The sequence below is a fragment of the Oryctolagus cuniculus genome, chromosome 12 (assembly GCF_964237555.1).
Source record: "Oryctolagus cuniculus chromosome 12, mOryCun1.1, whole genome shotgun sequence".
NCBI lineage: Eukaryota > Metazoa > Chordata > Mammalia > Lagomorpha > Leporidae > Oryctolagus > Oryctolagus cuniculus.
In genome coordinates this window covers 87934441-87951147 of record NC_091443.1, presented here as the reverse complement: position 1 = coordinate 87951147, position 16707 = coordinate 87934441, and the positions used below count along the sequence as shown (strand labels likewise).

At 53.2% G+C, this 16707-nt stretch overlaps 1 protein-coding gene and 1 long non-coding RNA gene across 4 annotated transcripts in view; one reads left to right on the top strand and one right to left on the bottom strand.

Annotated features, from left to right (window-relative positions):
- The window catches only part of ANKDD1A (ankyrin repeat and death domain containing 1A), a 36114-nt gene extending 34168 nt beyond the window's left edge, over nt 1-1946 (bottom strand). Inside the window, exon 1 of one of the 3 annotated variants that reach the window (XM_070054377.1) lies at nt 1663-1946. In XM_070054377.1, the coding sequence (XP_069910478.1) occupies nt 1663-1696 (34 nt within the window). In that variant the 5' untranslated portion in view covers nt 1697-1946. The remainder of the gene's footprint in view (nt 1-1662) is intronic. The other 2 variants (XM_070054376.1, XM_051822332.2) reach the window with 2 other exon arrangements.
- A 9539-nt stretch (nt 1947-11485) lies between these two features.
- Nucleotides 11486-14820, top strand: LOC138844553 (uncharacterized). Its single transcript, XR_011380485.1, has 2 exons — nt 11486-11777; nt 14588-14820. It is a non-coding gene; the product is annotated as an uncharacterized lncRNA (long non-coding RNA).
- Nucleotides 14821-16707: the final 1887 nt, after the last annotated feature.

The following is a 16707-nucleotide window of genomic DNA, read 5'->3' as shown; positions in this document are numbered from 1 at the left end:
TGATTTGCCCTCCCTGTGCCTGCTCACCCTCGGGGCTGCACTCTGGGAGAGTCTCGGACTAGAGGGAGCTCGCCACAGTGTGCCACCCCCACCACAGTGGGCTCAGGGCCGTGCTGCAGGCTAGTGTCTGAACCTGGAGTCCCCAGGCCTGGTGAGGTGGGCCAGGGCTCAGCCTACCACACTCCCAACTGCGGTCACCCCGATTGCTCTTGGCTTGGGAGAATGTCCAGTCTCCTTGGCGAGACCATGGTCACACTTGACACAGCCCGCAGCAGCCTGAAGCTGGGCACACAGAGGAGTCCATGCAGCTCTGGTTCCATGAGTGACAGGCGTGGATGCCTGCCCCCTCCGTCAGAACCGCTCAGGCACACTAGCTCCGAGGACAAATATTTGCTGGCCCTTTGCAGTCATCACACAGTGAGTAATCTTGTGGTTTTATTGCTGCAAAACCCACATCCTGCATTTTTGGTCCAGTGTGACTGTCTGGACCCAAACACTGCATCCAGGGATGGTGGCCAGTGTCCTGTCAGAGGAGGCCAGGACGCACTGAGGTCACAGGCCTGCCACGCCGGTTGTTTTTTCCAAATAAATCCCTCATAGCCTCTCTGGTGCAGAAGCGGGTCTTGGGCTTTCTGGGGCTTCGTGGACACAACCTGTGGACCCCTGAGCTGCTGCAGGAGCCCAGGGAGTGACCTGGTGTGTGTCAGCAAAGAGCTCAGGGTGCAGGGGGAGCAAGCACACGCTGCTCAGAGCCAGGCCCGAGAAGGTCCCGTCGCACACTGCCCGCTCCACCTGCTGAGTCTGGGCCAGGGCTGGGCCTCTGCCCAGAACTCCCCTCCAGAGCCCCTGCTCCACATTCTATGAATGCAAGGATTGATGGTGGCCAGGCACCACGCGGAATCCTGCACCCTCTGAAAGAATTAGCACTGTGATCAAACTATCCCCACCCCCCCACCCCCAACAAAACCACCCCTAAGCTTCATTCAGCATTTGGGACACTGTAGATCTCAAAGGTCCTCACTGAGATGGACCCCAGTACTGTGGGAATTTGTGGACAGAGCCTGGTTCGGCTGTCGGGACGCAGCCAGGGCTGCAGGGCTGAGGGCCCGAATGGGGACACTCTCCTCTCCCAGGCAGTGCGGCCAAAGCTCCTGATGCCCACGCAGATGCTGCTGCCTGGCCTGGGGCCCTGGTACTGGGCACACCACAGCTCCCGTCGCTGGCTCAGTTTCCCCACCCAACCATGACATCCTGTGACCTGGGGCCGTCTACCACTTAACAGCCGTGACCTCGGGTCTCAGCTTTGTCATCTGCCAAATGGAGACAGCGGTAAGACCTACCCACAGGCGCAGCGCAGACCAAGCAACGGGCCTGCTCTGGCTCAGACAGAACTCAGCAAGGATCGCTGTGACCGTCATGATTTCTAGGTAATGCCCCCCCCCCCCCGTGGCACCGGGCGCAAAGCAAGTCCCACACACGCAGCCAAGCGTCTCTGCTCGCTCGCGTTCCGGGGCCCAAAGAAGAAAAAGAGGTGGCCACGCCTACCGCGCCAGTCCCGCCCTTGGCCGCCCCTGCACGGATGGAGGATGGGATAGGGGGTGGGGGTCCTCTCGGCCTCGGCCCGCCCCTCCGTGTCCCCTGCTCCCAGCGCCGCGGACTCACGGCCGTGGGTCTCCCACGCCAGCTCTTCCTCCATCCCGCCGCTGCGCAGCTGGGCACGCGGCGCGCGTCCGACCCAGCGGGGCTAGCGAGCGCCGGGCAGGGGGCGCAGCGCCTCCAGACCCTGCGCCCCTGCTTGCTCCGAGCGCAGCCGCTGCGGCCTCCCAGGGTCCCCGACCCAGCTGCGGGGCCCTCCTGCTGCTCCCTCCACCTGCCCCAGGCTCGGCGCCTATCGGAACCGAGCCGCCGGATCGGGGCCACGCTGGGCTCCGCAGGTCCCCCCTCGCCGGAGCTCTCGCAGCCTCCCGCGCCCCAGAGACGCACGCGGGAGCATCGGGCAGCCGCCTCCGCGAGCGTGGGCTCGGGACCCTGGCGCCTTGGCCTGGTGCCCCTGGGAGCACAGTCAGACCCCACCACTTGAGCAGGCGTTTAAGGCGCTGCGACCCTAGCAAGGTCGCTGGCACGCGAAGATACGGAAGGATTTTTTCGTGATTAGAAAAGTACAAGCGAAAATGACAAGGACGGTTAAAATGACAGTGAGCTGTCACACCGATAAGACTGGCAAAAATTAGACAGCTGGATGATGCCACCACGCATCTGAGGAGACTGTGGAGCTACAGCAGGGGGGCTCTGCTGATGGGAGCAGTTGAGCAGTAATGGGGGGGCATTAGCCACAGGACCTGTTACCCAGCACCTAGCTCTCCCATGCACATCCCCCAAACCTCTCTCAGGCCCATAAAGGGACATACAGAAGTATGCTCTGATTGAGTTGCTCTGTGGCAGCCTAAATGTCCATCAGTGGGAGAGTGGATGGGTGACACGTGGCTCTGTGCAGCCTGAGAAGCAAGGCACCAGGTGTACTTTCAGCATCAGTGCTGGGCAGAAAAATCCACTGAGTGAGACGTATAACACCATACTGATAGAAATATTTTTTTAATTCATGTATTTTTGGGTTTGCAAAGACAGGCACAAACAGAAAAGATACACATTAAACACACCAGCATGGGTTGCACTTCAGATCCTGTCTGTTCTTTGCTTGGTAGGCCTTAAAGCATCTATAACAGCTTTCGATTTATGGGAAGCTGGGTCTCTGACATCCCTGCCCCAAAGCGGGAAGCCAGCAAAACCACGAGAGGTGTGGTTACCGGTTCTTCAGAGACCAGAGGAGGGAGACTATCTTTTGGTCTTTAGTATACAGGGTGCAGTTTGGAAAGGCTTCCTGAAGAAGGAAGTATTGGTGCTGGCCTTTGAAAAATGGCACAGTGATAATAGCTACCAATTAATAAGCCTGGTCCAAGCGCTTTGTGTAGGTTATCACATTTGGCCCCCAAACCACCCTATGAAACGGACACTGTGGTCACCACTTTGTGAGGAGGAGGCACAGCCCAGAGAGGGTTGGTAGCTCTCCCTGCTTCACACTGCTGAGCGGTGGGACCAGAGTGCTTGCCCAGGTGGTCTGAATTTCCAGAAGCGACTGGCAGGTGGACGGGGCTCTGACAGCAGATGGCTGGTCACTCTCCAAGCCCTGGCCGCCTGATGGGTGGGCGCAGAGGAGCCAGGGAGCAGTTGGCAGGCACAGCAGCCCGGCTGCCACCCTGACGCCTGTGGTCCTGGGACAGCAGAGCGCAGGGCTGCTGCTTTATCACCTCCTTCATGGGGTGATGAAGGGGGAAGGGCAGGAGGGAGAGCCAGGGGTCCATGGCCCCGACTCCCCAAGTTAGGGGAAGCCCCGGCAGGGTAGGTTTGAGGTTCCAGGCTTCATTGCTGGCTCTGCCCCTGCTGGCTTTGGGGATGCTCCTTGTGAGGCCCCCTGAGCACAAGACCCCTCCCTGGAAGCCTCAGGTCTGGGCTGGGAAGCCCCCGGCCCGGGCAGAGAGACCAAGAGAGATTTCCTTCCCTGAAGCTTCATTTTGAAAACTTCCAGACGTACAGAAAGGTGAAAGGCTTGCAACGCATTTATTAGTATTTTGCCACATGTGATTTCTCTTAGAGAAGCCTTGTTCTTAAATTTCTTATTATGGGGCCAGCGCTGCAGCTCACTAGGCTAATCCTCTGCCTTGCGGCGCCGGCACACCGGGTTCTAGTCCCGGTCGGGGCGCCGGATTCTGTCCCGGTTGCCCCTCTTCCAGGCCAGCTCTCTGCTGTGGCCAGGGAGTGCAGTGAAGGATGGCCCAAGTGCTTGGGTCCTGTAACCACATGTGAGACCAGGAGAAGCACCTGGCTCCTGGCTTTGGATCAGGACAGTGCTGGCAATAGTGGCCACTTGGGGAGTGAACCAACAGAAGGAAGACCTTTCTCTCTGTCTCTCTTTCTCTCTCTCATTAACTCTGCCTGTCAAAAACAAAATTCTTATTACGGGAGATTTCCAATATAGACAAAGGTAGAGCGAATACTAGAACTAGAATAAACACCAGGACCCCAGGTGCTCAGTATCCAGACTCAGCAGTTGGCAGGCCATGACTATTTCTTCCTTCGCCTCTTCCTGAATCAATTTGAAGAAATTGCATAAACATAAATTTATCCGCATATTTCTATAAAAATATTTTAAGAATATAACCACAGTACCATTTTTTAAAAAGATTTACTTATTTAGTTGAAAGCCAGAGTTATACAGAGAGAGGGAGAGACAGACAGACAGAATTTCTATCTGTTGGTTCACTCCCCAGACAGCCACAATAGCTGGGGCTGGGCCAAAGCCAAGGAGCTAGAAGTTTCCTCCAGCTCTCCCACGTGGGTGGCCATCTTCCACTGGTTTCCTAGGTGCATTATTGGCAGGGAGCTGGATCAGAAGTGGAGGAGCCAGGACTTGAACTGGTGCCCATATGGGATGCTGGCATCAGGGGCAGAAGCTTAACCCACTATACCACACCGCCAGCCCCAGCAGTAGCATTTTTATACTTAAAAATCAACAATAATTCCTTAATATGATCAAATTCCCAGTGTTCAACTTTCCCCAACTGTCGCACACACACACACACACACACACATGTATAGTGCGTGTATATATATATATATATATATATATGATGTGTGTGCAATACAAGTTTTTCTAATTAGAAACCCAGTAAGTTCTATGTATTAAAATTGGTTAATTATTTCTAAATTCTTCCTTAATTTATAAGTTTCATACCCCTACTGCTCTGCAGTGTATGTGCTGAAGATACTGGTTCATTTGTCCTGTAGAGAATCCCACAATCTAGAGATCTAGATTTTACTGATCAATTTCCCATGGTGTCATTTAACATTCTTCTCTCTCCCTCCCTCCCTCCTTCCCTCCCTCTCCCTCTCCCTTTTACTCTCTTTCAATTTGAAAGACAGACAGAGAGAGAGCTCCCATCCTGCCTGCAACAGCCAGGGCTGGACCAAGCCAAAGGCAGGAGCCTAGAACTCAATCTGAGTATTCCATGTGAGTGTCAGGGAGCCGAGTGACTTCGCACCGGGAGGAGGCTGGATTTGGAGCCCAGGCGGGTCAGGGTGGATGTGGGCATCCCAAGCAGTGTCCTGACTGCGGTGCCAGATGCCTGGCCTGCTCCCGGCGTTTCTTATACACTGGCGGATTGACTGGTCAATGGGCTTGGCTGGTGGTTTCACGGAAGTGGCACTGATTTGCACCAGAAGATGCCCAACATCTCAGCTCCCTTTGTGTGACGTCAGCACTCCGCTTACTAAACCAAGGCTTGAAAATGGGAGGTGTCTTTTTCCCGTCATTCCTTGTGCACTCGTAAGCAGACATCCTCATACGAAGTGGAGCTTCCTCTCATGAACGACTTGATGACTCCTGTGGGGGAGGGAGTCATGGTTCCTTTTACAGTCTTTTTTTTTTTTTTTACCAGTTTTCAGAACAATGAGATGGTTTCCGAGCATTCTGTGATGTGTTCAATGTGGTATTTTGCTCTGTTTTGTTTTACTGTCATTATAAACTAGGGACTTTACTACATTCTGTGTGTAGGCTCCATTGGTGGTATTTCTCTTACAGACGCTTCAGTTGTGCACCTCTAGCCAAGTTGCCTGCTGAACCACTGTAGTTTTTCATGGCTTCCCAGCTCCTGCTACAATGACATGTTCTAGATTCTTCCAGCACTTTCCAGCACCACACCTAAAAGCAACCACGTCTCCCCAGAGTCCTGGATCCTTTTAGTGGGAAGTGATATGTAGAGACCACAATCTGAGTGCTAGGGGTGATCACTGCTACTGAGTTGGTTTTCTCCCTTGGGCCTCTCAGCAGCTCCAGCTAGGACACGCTTGCTCATTGGTTTGTGTTCTGATAAAACCCACATGAATATCAACTCAAATTCAAGACAAGATTTTACCTATTGTCATCAAAATGACATGTTCTTCCTCCCATGTTGGAAATCTCACATCTCAGTGACTTCAACAGAATCTCTCATTCACTGCACTCCATAATATACTCATAGCAGTCTCGGAACAACAATTCCAACATAGCATGCGACTCCATTCTTGAAAACAGGTTAAGTATTTTTAAAGTTTTTCTTGCTACATGGATACACCCACCAGTGGTCTAGAGTCACTTAGAACGGTTCCTCTCACTGTGGTTCTGTTAGCGGCGATGGGTGGGATAGGTTCTTGTCTTTGTGCAAGAAAGAATTCAGATGTGAGACCGAGAGTAATGGTAAACAAGATAGCAGGGTTAATGGGGTGGGGCATCTGTCAGAACATATGAGACAGAATCTGGGAGAGAGTGACAGTCACTCGGACTGGGGAGAGCAAGGCTACATGGTTTAATGGAGAGAATGCACCTGGCAGGCCAGGCGGGCAGCTCAGCAGAGAGCTGAGAGCTGAGCACGCAGTCTGTATTCAGACCAGGGCTTCTAAGGGAAGGGGGTCGGGTTCTCCTGCTGTTTCTCCTTCCTTGCCTCCTCCTCCTCCTCCTCCCCCTCCTCCTCCTCCTCCTCCTCCAGGACAGAGGTTCGCTGAGTGTAAACAGGTGAAACTCCTCCCTAGGTGTCACTACTCAGTGCTGTCAGACTGGGGAGGCCACCTGGCACCGGGCCCAGGAGCTCCCCCCAGGGTGCCTTCCGTGGGTGGGCCGGGACGGCTGTGCTGCCCAGTGATGAGGCTGGGTGACCACTGGTGCTGAGCAGAGGGTTCTCCTGGGGAGCTCTCGCGGGGGGAAGGCTGAGGCCGCCTGTGAGGTTGTCGGGGTCTGGGCAGGACTTCGCAGTGTAACCTGCCGGGCAGCTCCCAAGGTGAGCTCCTGCAGAGGCTGTGCTTCCCTTTGGCCCCGCTCCCCACACAGGCTCGTTTCTAACGTCCCACCTAACAGTTATGCCACCAATTCGACGCGCGGGGTTTACTTGTTTCATTTTCTTTTGCTTTTTATTTATTTTTTAAAGATTTATTTATTTGAAAGTCAGAGTTACACAGAGAGAGGAGAGGCAGAGAGAGAGAGAGAGAGAGAGAGAGGTCTTCCATCTGATGGTTCACTCCCCAGATGGCCACAATGGCCAGAGCTGTGCTGATCCGAAGCAGAAGCCAGGAGCTTATTCCGGTCTCCCACGTGGGTGCAGAGGCCCAAGGACTTGGGCCATCTTCTACTGCTTTCCCAGGCCATAGTAGAGAGCTGGATTGGAAGTGAAGCAGCCGGGTCTTGAACCAGTGCCCATATGGGATGCTGGCGCTTCAGGCCAGGGCATTAACTCACTGTGCCACAGCGCTGGCCTCTTTCTTTTGCTTTTTAGACATTTTAAATGCTCATTTTTTCTATAATTTTAAAATATTTACATGTTTCAGTTGGAGGTCTCTGACGCCTCTCCGCGTCAGCCGAGTAGGCTCGCCCATTCTCACTCTCATCCACGCCACAGCCAGCTTCCTTCCCAACCAGTGAACCCGCTCCTCAGCAAGCTCCCAGGCCACCAAGCCCCGGGCACCAGCTTCGGCCCCCACAGACTCAGGCGAGCTTACCCTCGTGGGTCTGTTTCAGCAGCTGGAAGACTCGGTTTGTCAGAGGACTGGCCAGGGCTCTTTCTCTGATCCAGAACCCACTCCCAACCTCCCTCTTCCTGGCTACTTCTTTTTTTTTTTTTTTTTAAGATTTATTTATTTATTTGAAAGAGTTACACAGAGAGGGGAGAGGAAGAAAGAGAGGGAGAGAAAGAGAGAGAGAGAGAGAGAGAGAGAGAGAGGGAAAGGTCTTCCATCCAATGGTTCACTCCCCAATTGGCCACAACGGCCGGAGCTGCGCTGATCCGAAGCCAGGAGCCTGGAGCTAATTCCGGGTCTCCCTCATGGGTGCAGGGGCCCAAGGATTTGGGCCATCTTCTACTGCTTTCCCAGGCCATAGCAGAGAGCTGGATAGGAAGTGGAGCCAGGACTCGAACCAGCGCCCATATGGGATGTCGACACTGCAGGCAGCGGCTTTACAGTGCTGGCCCCCCAGCAACTTCTTGCAACCAAGTAATGTGGGTTATTAGAAGGAATCTCCTAACCCAAAATCTCAGAGTGATTCTGTTGCTCACTGAATCTTGACTGACAAAATAACCTTGCAAATTGTGATTGCTGACCCTTTCTTTGTGAGGGCCAGCGCTGTGGCAGAGCAGGTAAAACCACTGCCTTTTGATGCCGGCATCCCAAAGTTTCAGTCTCGGCTGCTCCACTTCTGATCCAGCTCCCTGCTCATGCACCTAGGAAAGCAGCAGAGGATGGCCCAAATGTTTGGGTCCCTGGACCTCATGGGAGACCCGGATGAAGCTCCTGGCTCCTGGCTTTGAGCTGGCTCAGCCCCGGCCCATTAGGGTCATCTGGGGAGTGAACCAGTGGATGCAAGATCTCTATCTTTCCCTCTCCCTCTGTAACTCTGCCTTTCAAATAAATAAATAAATCTTTTTAAAAGTTATTTATTTATTTTAAAGGTATAGAGACAGAAAAAAAACAGAGATCTTCCATCTGCTGGTTTACTCCCCAGATGCCAGCAACAGCAAGGCTAGGCCAGGTGCCTGGAACTCCATCTGGGTCTCCCAGGTGGGTGGCAGGGCCCTAAGGACTTGAGCTGGACAGTCCCTCATCTTCTCTCTCTGCGTCCTCATCACTCGCCTTGTCCTGTCACACAGTGATGTCTCCCAGCATCTTTTCCTCCCTCTCCCTCTCCCTCTCCCTCTCCCTCTCTCTCTCTCTCTCTCTCTCTCTCAATTTATTTATCTGAAAATCAGTGAGAGACACGGAGAACGCACCCATTCATTTGTTCACTCCCCTGAACGTCCACCATGGCGGCCAGGGCTGCCAGGTGGCCCACATGGGTGGCAGGAACGCATCTACTTGAGCCATCACGGTGGACTTCCAGGGTCCACATTAGCAGGGAGCTGGAGCTGGAACCCAGGTATTGTGATGGGAAGGGGGGGTCTTAATGCTAGATTAAGCCCTGCCCCGCCCCCCGCGCCACCATCCTGTTACCTCCTCCTGGGAGCCCCTCATGGTGCAGCCCATTCAGCCGCTGCTTGTGGACGCACACCTGCCTGTTGCCCGTCTTTGGCTGCTACGATGGATAGAGCCTAGATAGAGCAGCCGTGAATAGCTTCAGGCGTGTCCCCTTGATGGTTTCACTGGCGCATTTCTGGGATGAAGTCTTCAGAGTGGGATTGCTGGGCCGCGGGATAAGTGCAGGAGTAATTTTGCCGGCCACTGCGAATCCCCCTGCCGAGGGCCTACACTACCTTGCTTGCCCATCCGCAGTGTCTGCCAGCACCTGGCTCACCACGGCTTTCCCAGCACAGCCCGCTGGGCAGCTGGGATTTCTGCCAGGCTGATAGGTGAGAAATAGGAACTCGGGGTTATTTTCATCTGCATCTCTATCATTACAAGCAAAGCCAGTTCTTTTTTTTTTTTCTTCTGATAATAATCTGTTCTTATCTCTAGCACATTTTTCTTTAGGATTGTTTCCTTTTTTCTTAAGAGAATCTTAGAACAACTTTATATTTCTTATCTTACCAATAATGGGCACTACCAAAGGAATTGTAAAATACAGACAGAGAAAAAGAACCACAAATCATCTACCCAAAGATGCCATTCGCTATGCATTATGCTAGCGCTTTTCTAACAGCACATAAAAGATGTGCACACACATATACAAGAGACACAGGTCAAATGCTTGCTGGGCTGGCACCTGCACTTGGAAATCAGAGCTGCGCGGGCTCTCTGTGGATAGCATCTGTTGTGCCAGGGGGAGCTGACCTGGGGTGCCTGGGGGAGGAACTGTGGCAGAAGCTCCCAGCCAAATGAGGTCAGGAGCAGCCAGCGGGGAGCCCCTGCTGAAATGGGCAGTTCGTGTGTGGAGGAGGGTTCCCCCCAACCAATCCCAAGAACTGCTCTCTCATGGGGCCGCTGCTGTGGCGCAGAAGGTTAATCCTCCATCTGCAGCGTCGGCATCCCATATGGGCTGCTCCTCTTCCAATCTAGCTCTCTGCTATGGCCTGGGAAAGCAGTAGAAGATGGCCCAAGTCCTTGGGCCCCTGCACCCACGTGGGAGACCCGGAAGAAACTCCTGGCTTCTGGCTTCAGATTGGCACAGCTCCAGCCATTGCGGCCATTTGGGGAGTGAACCAGCAGAGGGAAGACCTTTCTCTTGGTCTCTCCCTCTCACTGTCTGTAACTCTACCTCTCAAATAAATACATAAAGTATTTTAAAAAGAAAAGAATTGGCCGGCACCGCCATAGCTCAATAGGCTAATCCTCCGCCTGCGGCGCCAGCACATGGGGTTCTAGTCCCGGTCGGGTGCCGGATTCTGTCCCGGTTGCCCCTCTTCCAGGCCAGCTCTCTGCTGTGGCCAGGGAGTGCAGTGGAGGATGGCCTAAGTTCTTGGGCCCTGCACCCCATGGGAGACCAGGAGAAGTACCTGGCTCCTGCCATCGGATCAGCGCGGTGTGCCGGCCGCAGCGTGCCTGCCGCGGCGGCCATTGGAGAGTGAACCAACGGCATAGGAAGACCTTTCTCTCTGTCTCTCTCTCTCACTGTCCACTCTGCCTGTCAAAAAAATAAAAATAAAAAAAAAAAAGAAAAGAGTTGCTCTCTCCAAGGCAGGGAGGTTTAGATGAGCACAGGGCTCCAGACCAGGTCCTCACCGACCAACTGTGTGGCCCAACAGGTCCCTCCCCTTCTCTCCACAAGGAATAAGCCAGGGTGGTCTTGCAGGTCCCCTGCCCGCTCAAGCATTACCCCAAAAGGAATGAAGAATCCATGAGACCCCAAAGAGGCACCCCTTAAGTTCACAGACCTTGGACCCCACAGAGCCCTTATGAATTCCTGTCTTCCTGGGTCCAGTCCGAGCTCTGCCACTCCAGCTGCCGTGGCCGTGTGCAAATCACTGGCTCTCTCTGACCCTCAAGTTCTTGTACCCATGGACGGTACTTTTCTGCAGGGTTACTTCGAGTGCCCAGCCAGGCCCAGCGCACAGTGGGTGATGGCTGGTATCCTACTGCTGTGCACCTGCCGCCTGTGCCATTCCTTTCAGTCATCTTGATAGCCAGGCAAATGCTAGCAGATGGAGGCTCCATCTTACAAAGGAGTGAAGCAAGGCTCAGAGAGGTTAATGCCTCGCCCAGGGACACCACTGGAGAGTTACATGCGGTTCCAGTGTGACGCTTGCCGAAAGTGAGCTCTGCGGTCCCCAGGACGCTGCCCCGCGAGCTGGATCCTGGGCAGGGCTGCAGCCACAAGAGAGACGCGAGAACGGAGGACGTCCCTCAGGCTGGCCACAGGGCCAGGCCACTGGCACATCCCGATTCTCGCGCGGGGTGCCTCGGCGCGCGGAGCCTCTGCCCCATCCCGGCGGGAGTGGGCGGAGCCCTCTGCAATTCTTGCTGTCGACACGCGGGGGAGCTGGAGCCAGACCGGAGCCGCTGTCCGTGTTACCGTAATTCCCTGAGGTGTGCGCACACAGGATCTGTTCCCACGACGAGCGCGACAGTGACGCCGCCAGGGTTACGCGTGGAAGAGAGGCTGTGGGATAACGCTGAGGTCGAAGCCTAGGTGGACTGGACCTGCCGGTGAAGGAGGTGGCTCCGCAAGAAGATGTGGGTACCCTCCCGCTCTGAGTCTGGAAGCCGGCTCCTCCCAGCCGGGCTTCCTGCTGTGCAGTTTTCTGAGACTTTTCCCCCCCGGATTGCTGGTGAGAGGACTTGACTTGGACCTGGTGGGAGCAGTGGGAGGGAGGAAGAGGCGCGGCGGCCAGGATGTTAGTGAATGTGGGATTCAGTGCCAATTTAATCCACTGCCCCTCTCCCCCCTTCTCCTGGGCCTCCCAGGGAGCCCAGGCCTTGCTAATGAGAGGAGAGAATAACTTCATTCACTCGGGAAGCTTGGGAATTAAGCTGCAGGCAGGGCGCAATGCTTAACCCAAATGAACTTGGAAAGGCAGGCAGGTGGGGAGAGGTGTTTACTGGAGGCCCCAGGGCCCGGGAGAGGCAGCTTCTGTGATCTGGATTCCAGAGCTGGGTAGGGTCCAGCCTGCCACAAAAGCCCAGTGTCCCTCTGTAAGAAGTTGACACAGCCCCGTGCAGGGTCCTCGGTTGGTGCCCACGGCCCAGGGCTTAGCCAGCCCAGCCGGTGCAAGAGGCTGGGGCGAGGGATGACTCCGTGGAAGCAAGGACAGAAAGGGAAAGAGGGGTTGGGAGCTGAGAGGCTGGAGCTGGGCAAGGCCTCGGGTTCCCCGTCTGGAAAGTGGAGATAATCACACGGCCGCTGTGAGAATTCAGTGAGTCACTGTTCCAGGAAGTGCCCAGGAAACCTCCTCCGGGGAAGCCTCCCTGGATTGCTGCAAACCCCACAGGCAGCTCTGTGCTGGGCCCTCCCAGTGGGTGGTCCAGTCTTTGGTGCTGGCCCTGGCCTTAAGATTTGTTTTGTAGCTGTTATTACCCCTGCCTCCCGGCCCTCCCCTCCCCCCGCCCGCCCCCAGCCCTATTCCCCACCCCAATCCCAGCTAGCATATGACCTTTCAAGACAGACATGGCGGCTGACTCATCTGTGTATTCATTCAAACCCACAGCCTGGGTGATAAGACTTGGCAAGACAGTAAAGTTCATCTAAAAAAGTAAACCCACAAAAAGAGACAGCAAAATTATGAAAACAAACAGCCGTGGGGGATGGGGGAGGAGATGGGACCAGATTTTGAAACACTTGGAGGATAGCTCTCAAAATGTAAGTACCCTTAATGCCAACATCCCCATTTCTAAGAATCGACACTGCAGGAACTTAGCAAAGATAAATGTGCAACTGTAAGAACTGGAAATAGCCCGAGTCCCTCGCTAGCAGACAGGGAAAGAAATGTGGTGGGGTCTCACTGTGCAATGCTGAGCAGTTGCTTAAAGGGAACCAGCGGGTGGGTCCATGTGTGCTGACAGGAGACAGCGAGAGTCAGAACAGGAACGCGGGAATCCATCTGCCTTCAAGCCTTTATGTGTCTGTCTCCCTTCCCTGTCCGATGGTGAAAGTCTGCCTGTACTCTGCTTTGCAATCCCTTTAAAAGTGGGCTGTGCCTTGTGGCACGGCAAGCTATGGTATCCCGTACTGGAGTGCTGGTATGAGTCCCAGACACTCCACGCTTCTGATCCAGCTCCCTGCTAATGCCTCTGGGAGACAGCAGATGGTGGCCCGAGTACTTGGGTCCCTGCTACCCAGGTGGGAGACCCAGATGCAATTCCTAGTTCTCAGCTTTGTCCTGGCCTAGTCCCTGCTGTTGGCAGGCATTTGGGGAGTGAACCAACAGATGGAAGATCTCTTTTTCTCTCTGTCTCTCCCTCTCTCTGTTACTCTACCTTTCAAATGAATAAGTAAAATCTTTAAAAAAAAAAAAATACAAAAGCCTGGTCTGACCTAATTTAAAATTCAGAGCTCTCTACATCTTCCAAATATACACAGCACAGCACAGACATCTCTCAATACATCATAATGTCCACTTATTTATTTCTCACCACAGCCCTCTGAAGCGGACGCTCTGATTTTACCACCCCCATTTTACAAACGAGGAGGTTAAACAATTTTCCCAAAGTCACAGATATTGTAAGTGGCAGAGTCTGCTCGTGAACCACTCTGCCACACTCCCCAGGCTCACAGGACCTTGAGTGGAAGAACTGTCCTTCTCTCAGAATGTTGGCAGGCACACCCATCAGTAACTGGATTTACTAGAATTCTTTCATTCATTTCCCCCGATAGACATACAGATGATTTCCAGTCTGTGCTATTACAGACAATGCTGCAGTCAGCTTCTTTGCTGGGTTGTTTCTGTGCATTTGCAAATATCTCAGCAGATTAGATTGATAGAAGTGCAATTGCTGGATTTGGATAGCTGTGCCAGATACCTGTTGCTATACAACAGACTACCCCAAAATGTTGTGTTAAAACAACCTTTTTATCTTGTTCACAGTTCTGTGCATCAGGATTTGGGGAAGGGCTCAGCTGGATGGTTCATCTCTGATTCTCTTTCTAGGGGTCTCCATCATTCACACGACTGGACCTCCCTGCTCCTTGCCCTCTGCCTCCACATATCCATATCCTCCAGGGCTTCTTACAGCATAAGAATGCCATATAACACAATGTAGATAACCAGGAGGCAAGAAGGGGAACCAACTGGGCAAGTTAAGGTCACACTTGGAACAGGAGCACTGTGATTTTTGCTGTATTTTATTAGTTATGGAACTTATGATACAGGAAAGAGACATAGATCTCACCTGTCCACGGAAAACATATCGAAGACGTTGTGGTCACCTGTACTTCATCACAGTAGCTATTTCCAAATGGACCAACATCCTGTGTTTCCCCACACTCTCACCAACACTGTGCACTGTAAAACAGTTTAAATGGTGTCAATCTGGTAATTGAAAATAGTAATTCAGGGGCTGGCGCTATGGCAGCCTTGGCCTGAAGTGCCAGCATCCCATATGGGCACCGGTTCTAGTCCTGGCTGTTCCTCTTCCAATCCAGCTCTCTGCTATGGCCTGGAAAGCAGTAGAAGATGGCCCAAGTCCTTGGGCCCCTGCACCCGCGTGGGAGACCCGGAGGAAGCTCCTGGCTCCTGGCTTTGGATCGGCGTACTTCTGGCCATTGTGGCCAATTGGGGAGTGAACCAGCGGATGGAAGATTTCTTTCTCTCTCTTCTGCCTCTTCTCTCTATGTAACTCTGACTTTCAAATAAATAAATAAATCTTTAAAAAAAATAGTAATTCATTTCTATTTTATTGCATATTTCTTTAATTATGAATGGAGAACATCTTTTCATGTATATACTGTCCATTTCTAAATTTCCTTTCCTTGTAAGTTCTCTGTTTATACACTTAGCCCATTTTTAAATTTACTTTTCCTTTTTCCCCATACTGTTCTGTCAAATGTGTGTGTTAAGATTAGCCGTTTATCTCACATCACATTGTAAATACATTTCTGCATTGTGTGGCCTTTTGGCTTTTTTGTTTGTTTGGCCTTTTGGCTTTTTTGTTTGTTTGCTTGTTTGTCTTAACATTTTCTCAATTCAGGTTTTTTACTTTTTATATGTTCAAATGATCAGTCTTTAAGATATTCGGGTTTGGTGTAGAAAGTTGCTTTCTTTTTTCATAATTTTCCTGCCAGTCTCAAGTACTGATTTTTCCAGATGAAGTTTAGTACCATTTCCCAAAGCTGTCTCCCCACTTCCTCTTGGTGTTTTGACTGAAACTGCTGTTGATGCCTTGGAGAAAGTGCACGCGCTGACAACCGGAGGCTGAGGCTGGGTCTCACACTGCTGCCCTCCCACAGGACACGGAGGTTTAGTGGGGACTGGAGGTGGGGGGCGCAGAGCCATCTCAGAGAGGCTTCCTGTCGAGGAAGGAGCCCAAGAGTGCTCCAAGGGCAGCATTGGAGGCAGGCAGGTTCCCTGGGAACCCAAGGTGAGCCGGGAGGCCTGAAACACAGCCCCCGCCCCCTTGGCCTGCAGCTCCTGGGCCTCCTGTTGCAGGGCAGGTCCAAGACTCCTTGAGGAAAGAGTTCCTTGGGCGCCCTCAAAGAGCCGATTCACAAGGTAGGAGATTTCACAGAGCCGGGCCTTGTGTGAGAGATCAAGCACAGTGAGGCCTTTGCCAAGTGCATTCCTGTGGGTCTCACAGTCACAGCCCTGGGCAGAGGGGGGGACCTGCTGCAGGAACCACGGGGTCTGGGAGGCCGCTCCCCGCCCAGCCAGGGCTCTGCTGTCCTGTCCCCACTCCAAGAGCCCCAGGCCGCAGCGTCGGTATCCAGGGAGGCTGAGTGGACATTCATTTAACGATTTTTTTCTTGAGTGCCTGTGTTCTAAGTACTTGGGATACAGGAGAGGATAAAAAGGATGAAAAATCCCTGCACTCCTGGTGTTTGCAGACAATAGAAATAACCATGAAGAGTAGGCAGATATGCTAGGAGCTAAGTTATGGGACTACACAGGGCAAGGGAGGACTTGGGGGCGGGGAGGGTAGTGTGGGAGGAGCGGCCGTGCTGGGAAACGATGCATCCTGGCCCTGGCTGGTGTCAGCAGAGGTGGGCAGAAGGCACCCTCTGGCACCCTCCCTGTGGGGGCACAGCTCCCAACAAGTGGGCCTCTCCCCCAGTTCTCTCCTTCCTGGTTCCCACTCCCCAGATGCCAGGCCTGGGAGTGGTGCAGGCGCCCCCCTGCACTGGGCCTGGGCACGGCATTCTCCCTGGGGGTCACCTTCCATCTCATGCACACCTCTGTCCATTCATGACCCTAATTGGAGTGCTGTATTCTGCTGGAATGCCAGGAGACAGACATTTGAGCAGGCTGGAAGGCAGTAAGGTGGTCTGCCGGCAGGTATCTGTGGGGAGCAACTCGGACTAGACTGAGTTACTGGAATTAAGACTTATTCTATGCATCTGCTCTCCCACAGTATGGCGCTGGGAGAGAAGAAAACAGCTTCTACACAGCTGCCTCCAGTTCAGCCAATAAACTGTAGGACTTGCTCCTGATTGGAGGAGAGCAGCGTGCTCGGTGTGTGGGCAGCCGAGTTGGGATTGGCAGAGGAGGACTATAAAGGAGGAGAGAGACGGCATGCACCAGGGAACATCTAAGGGGAACATCTAAGGGG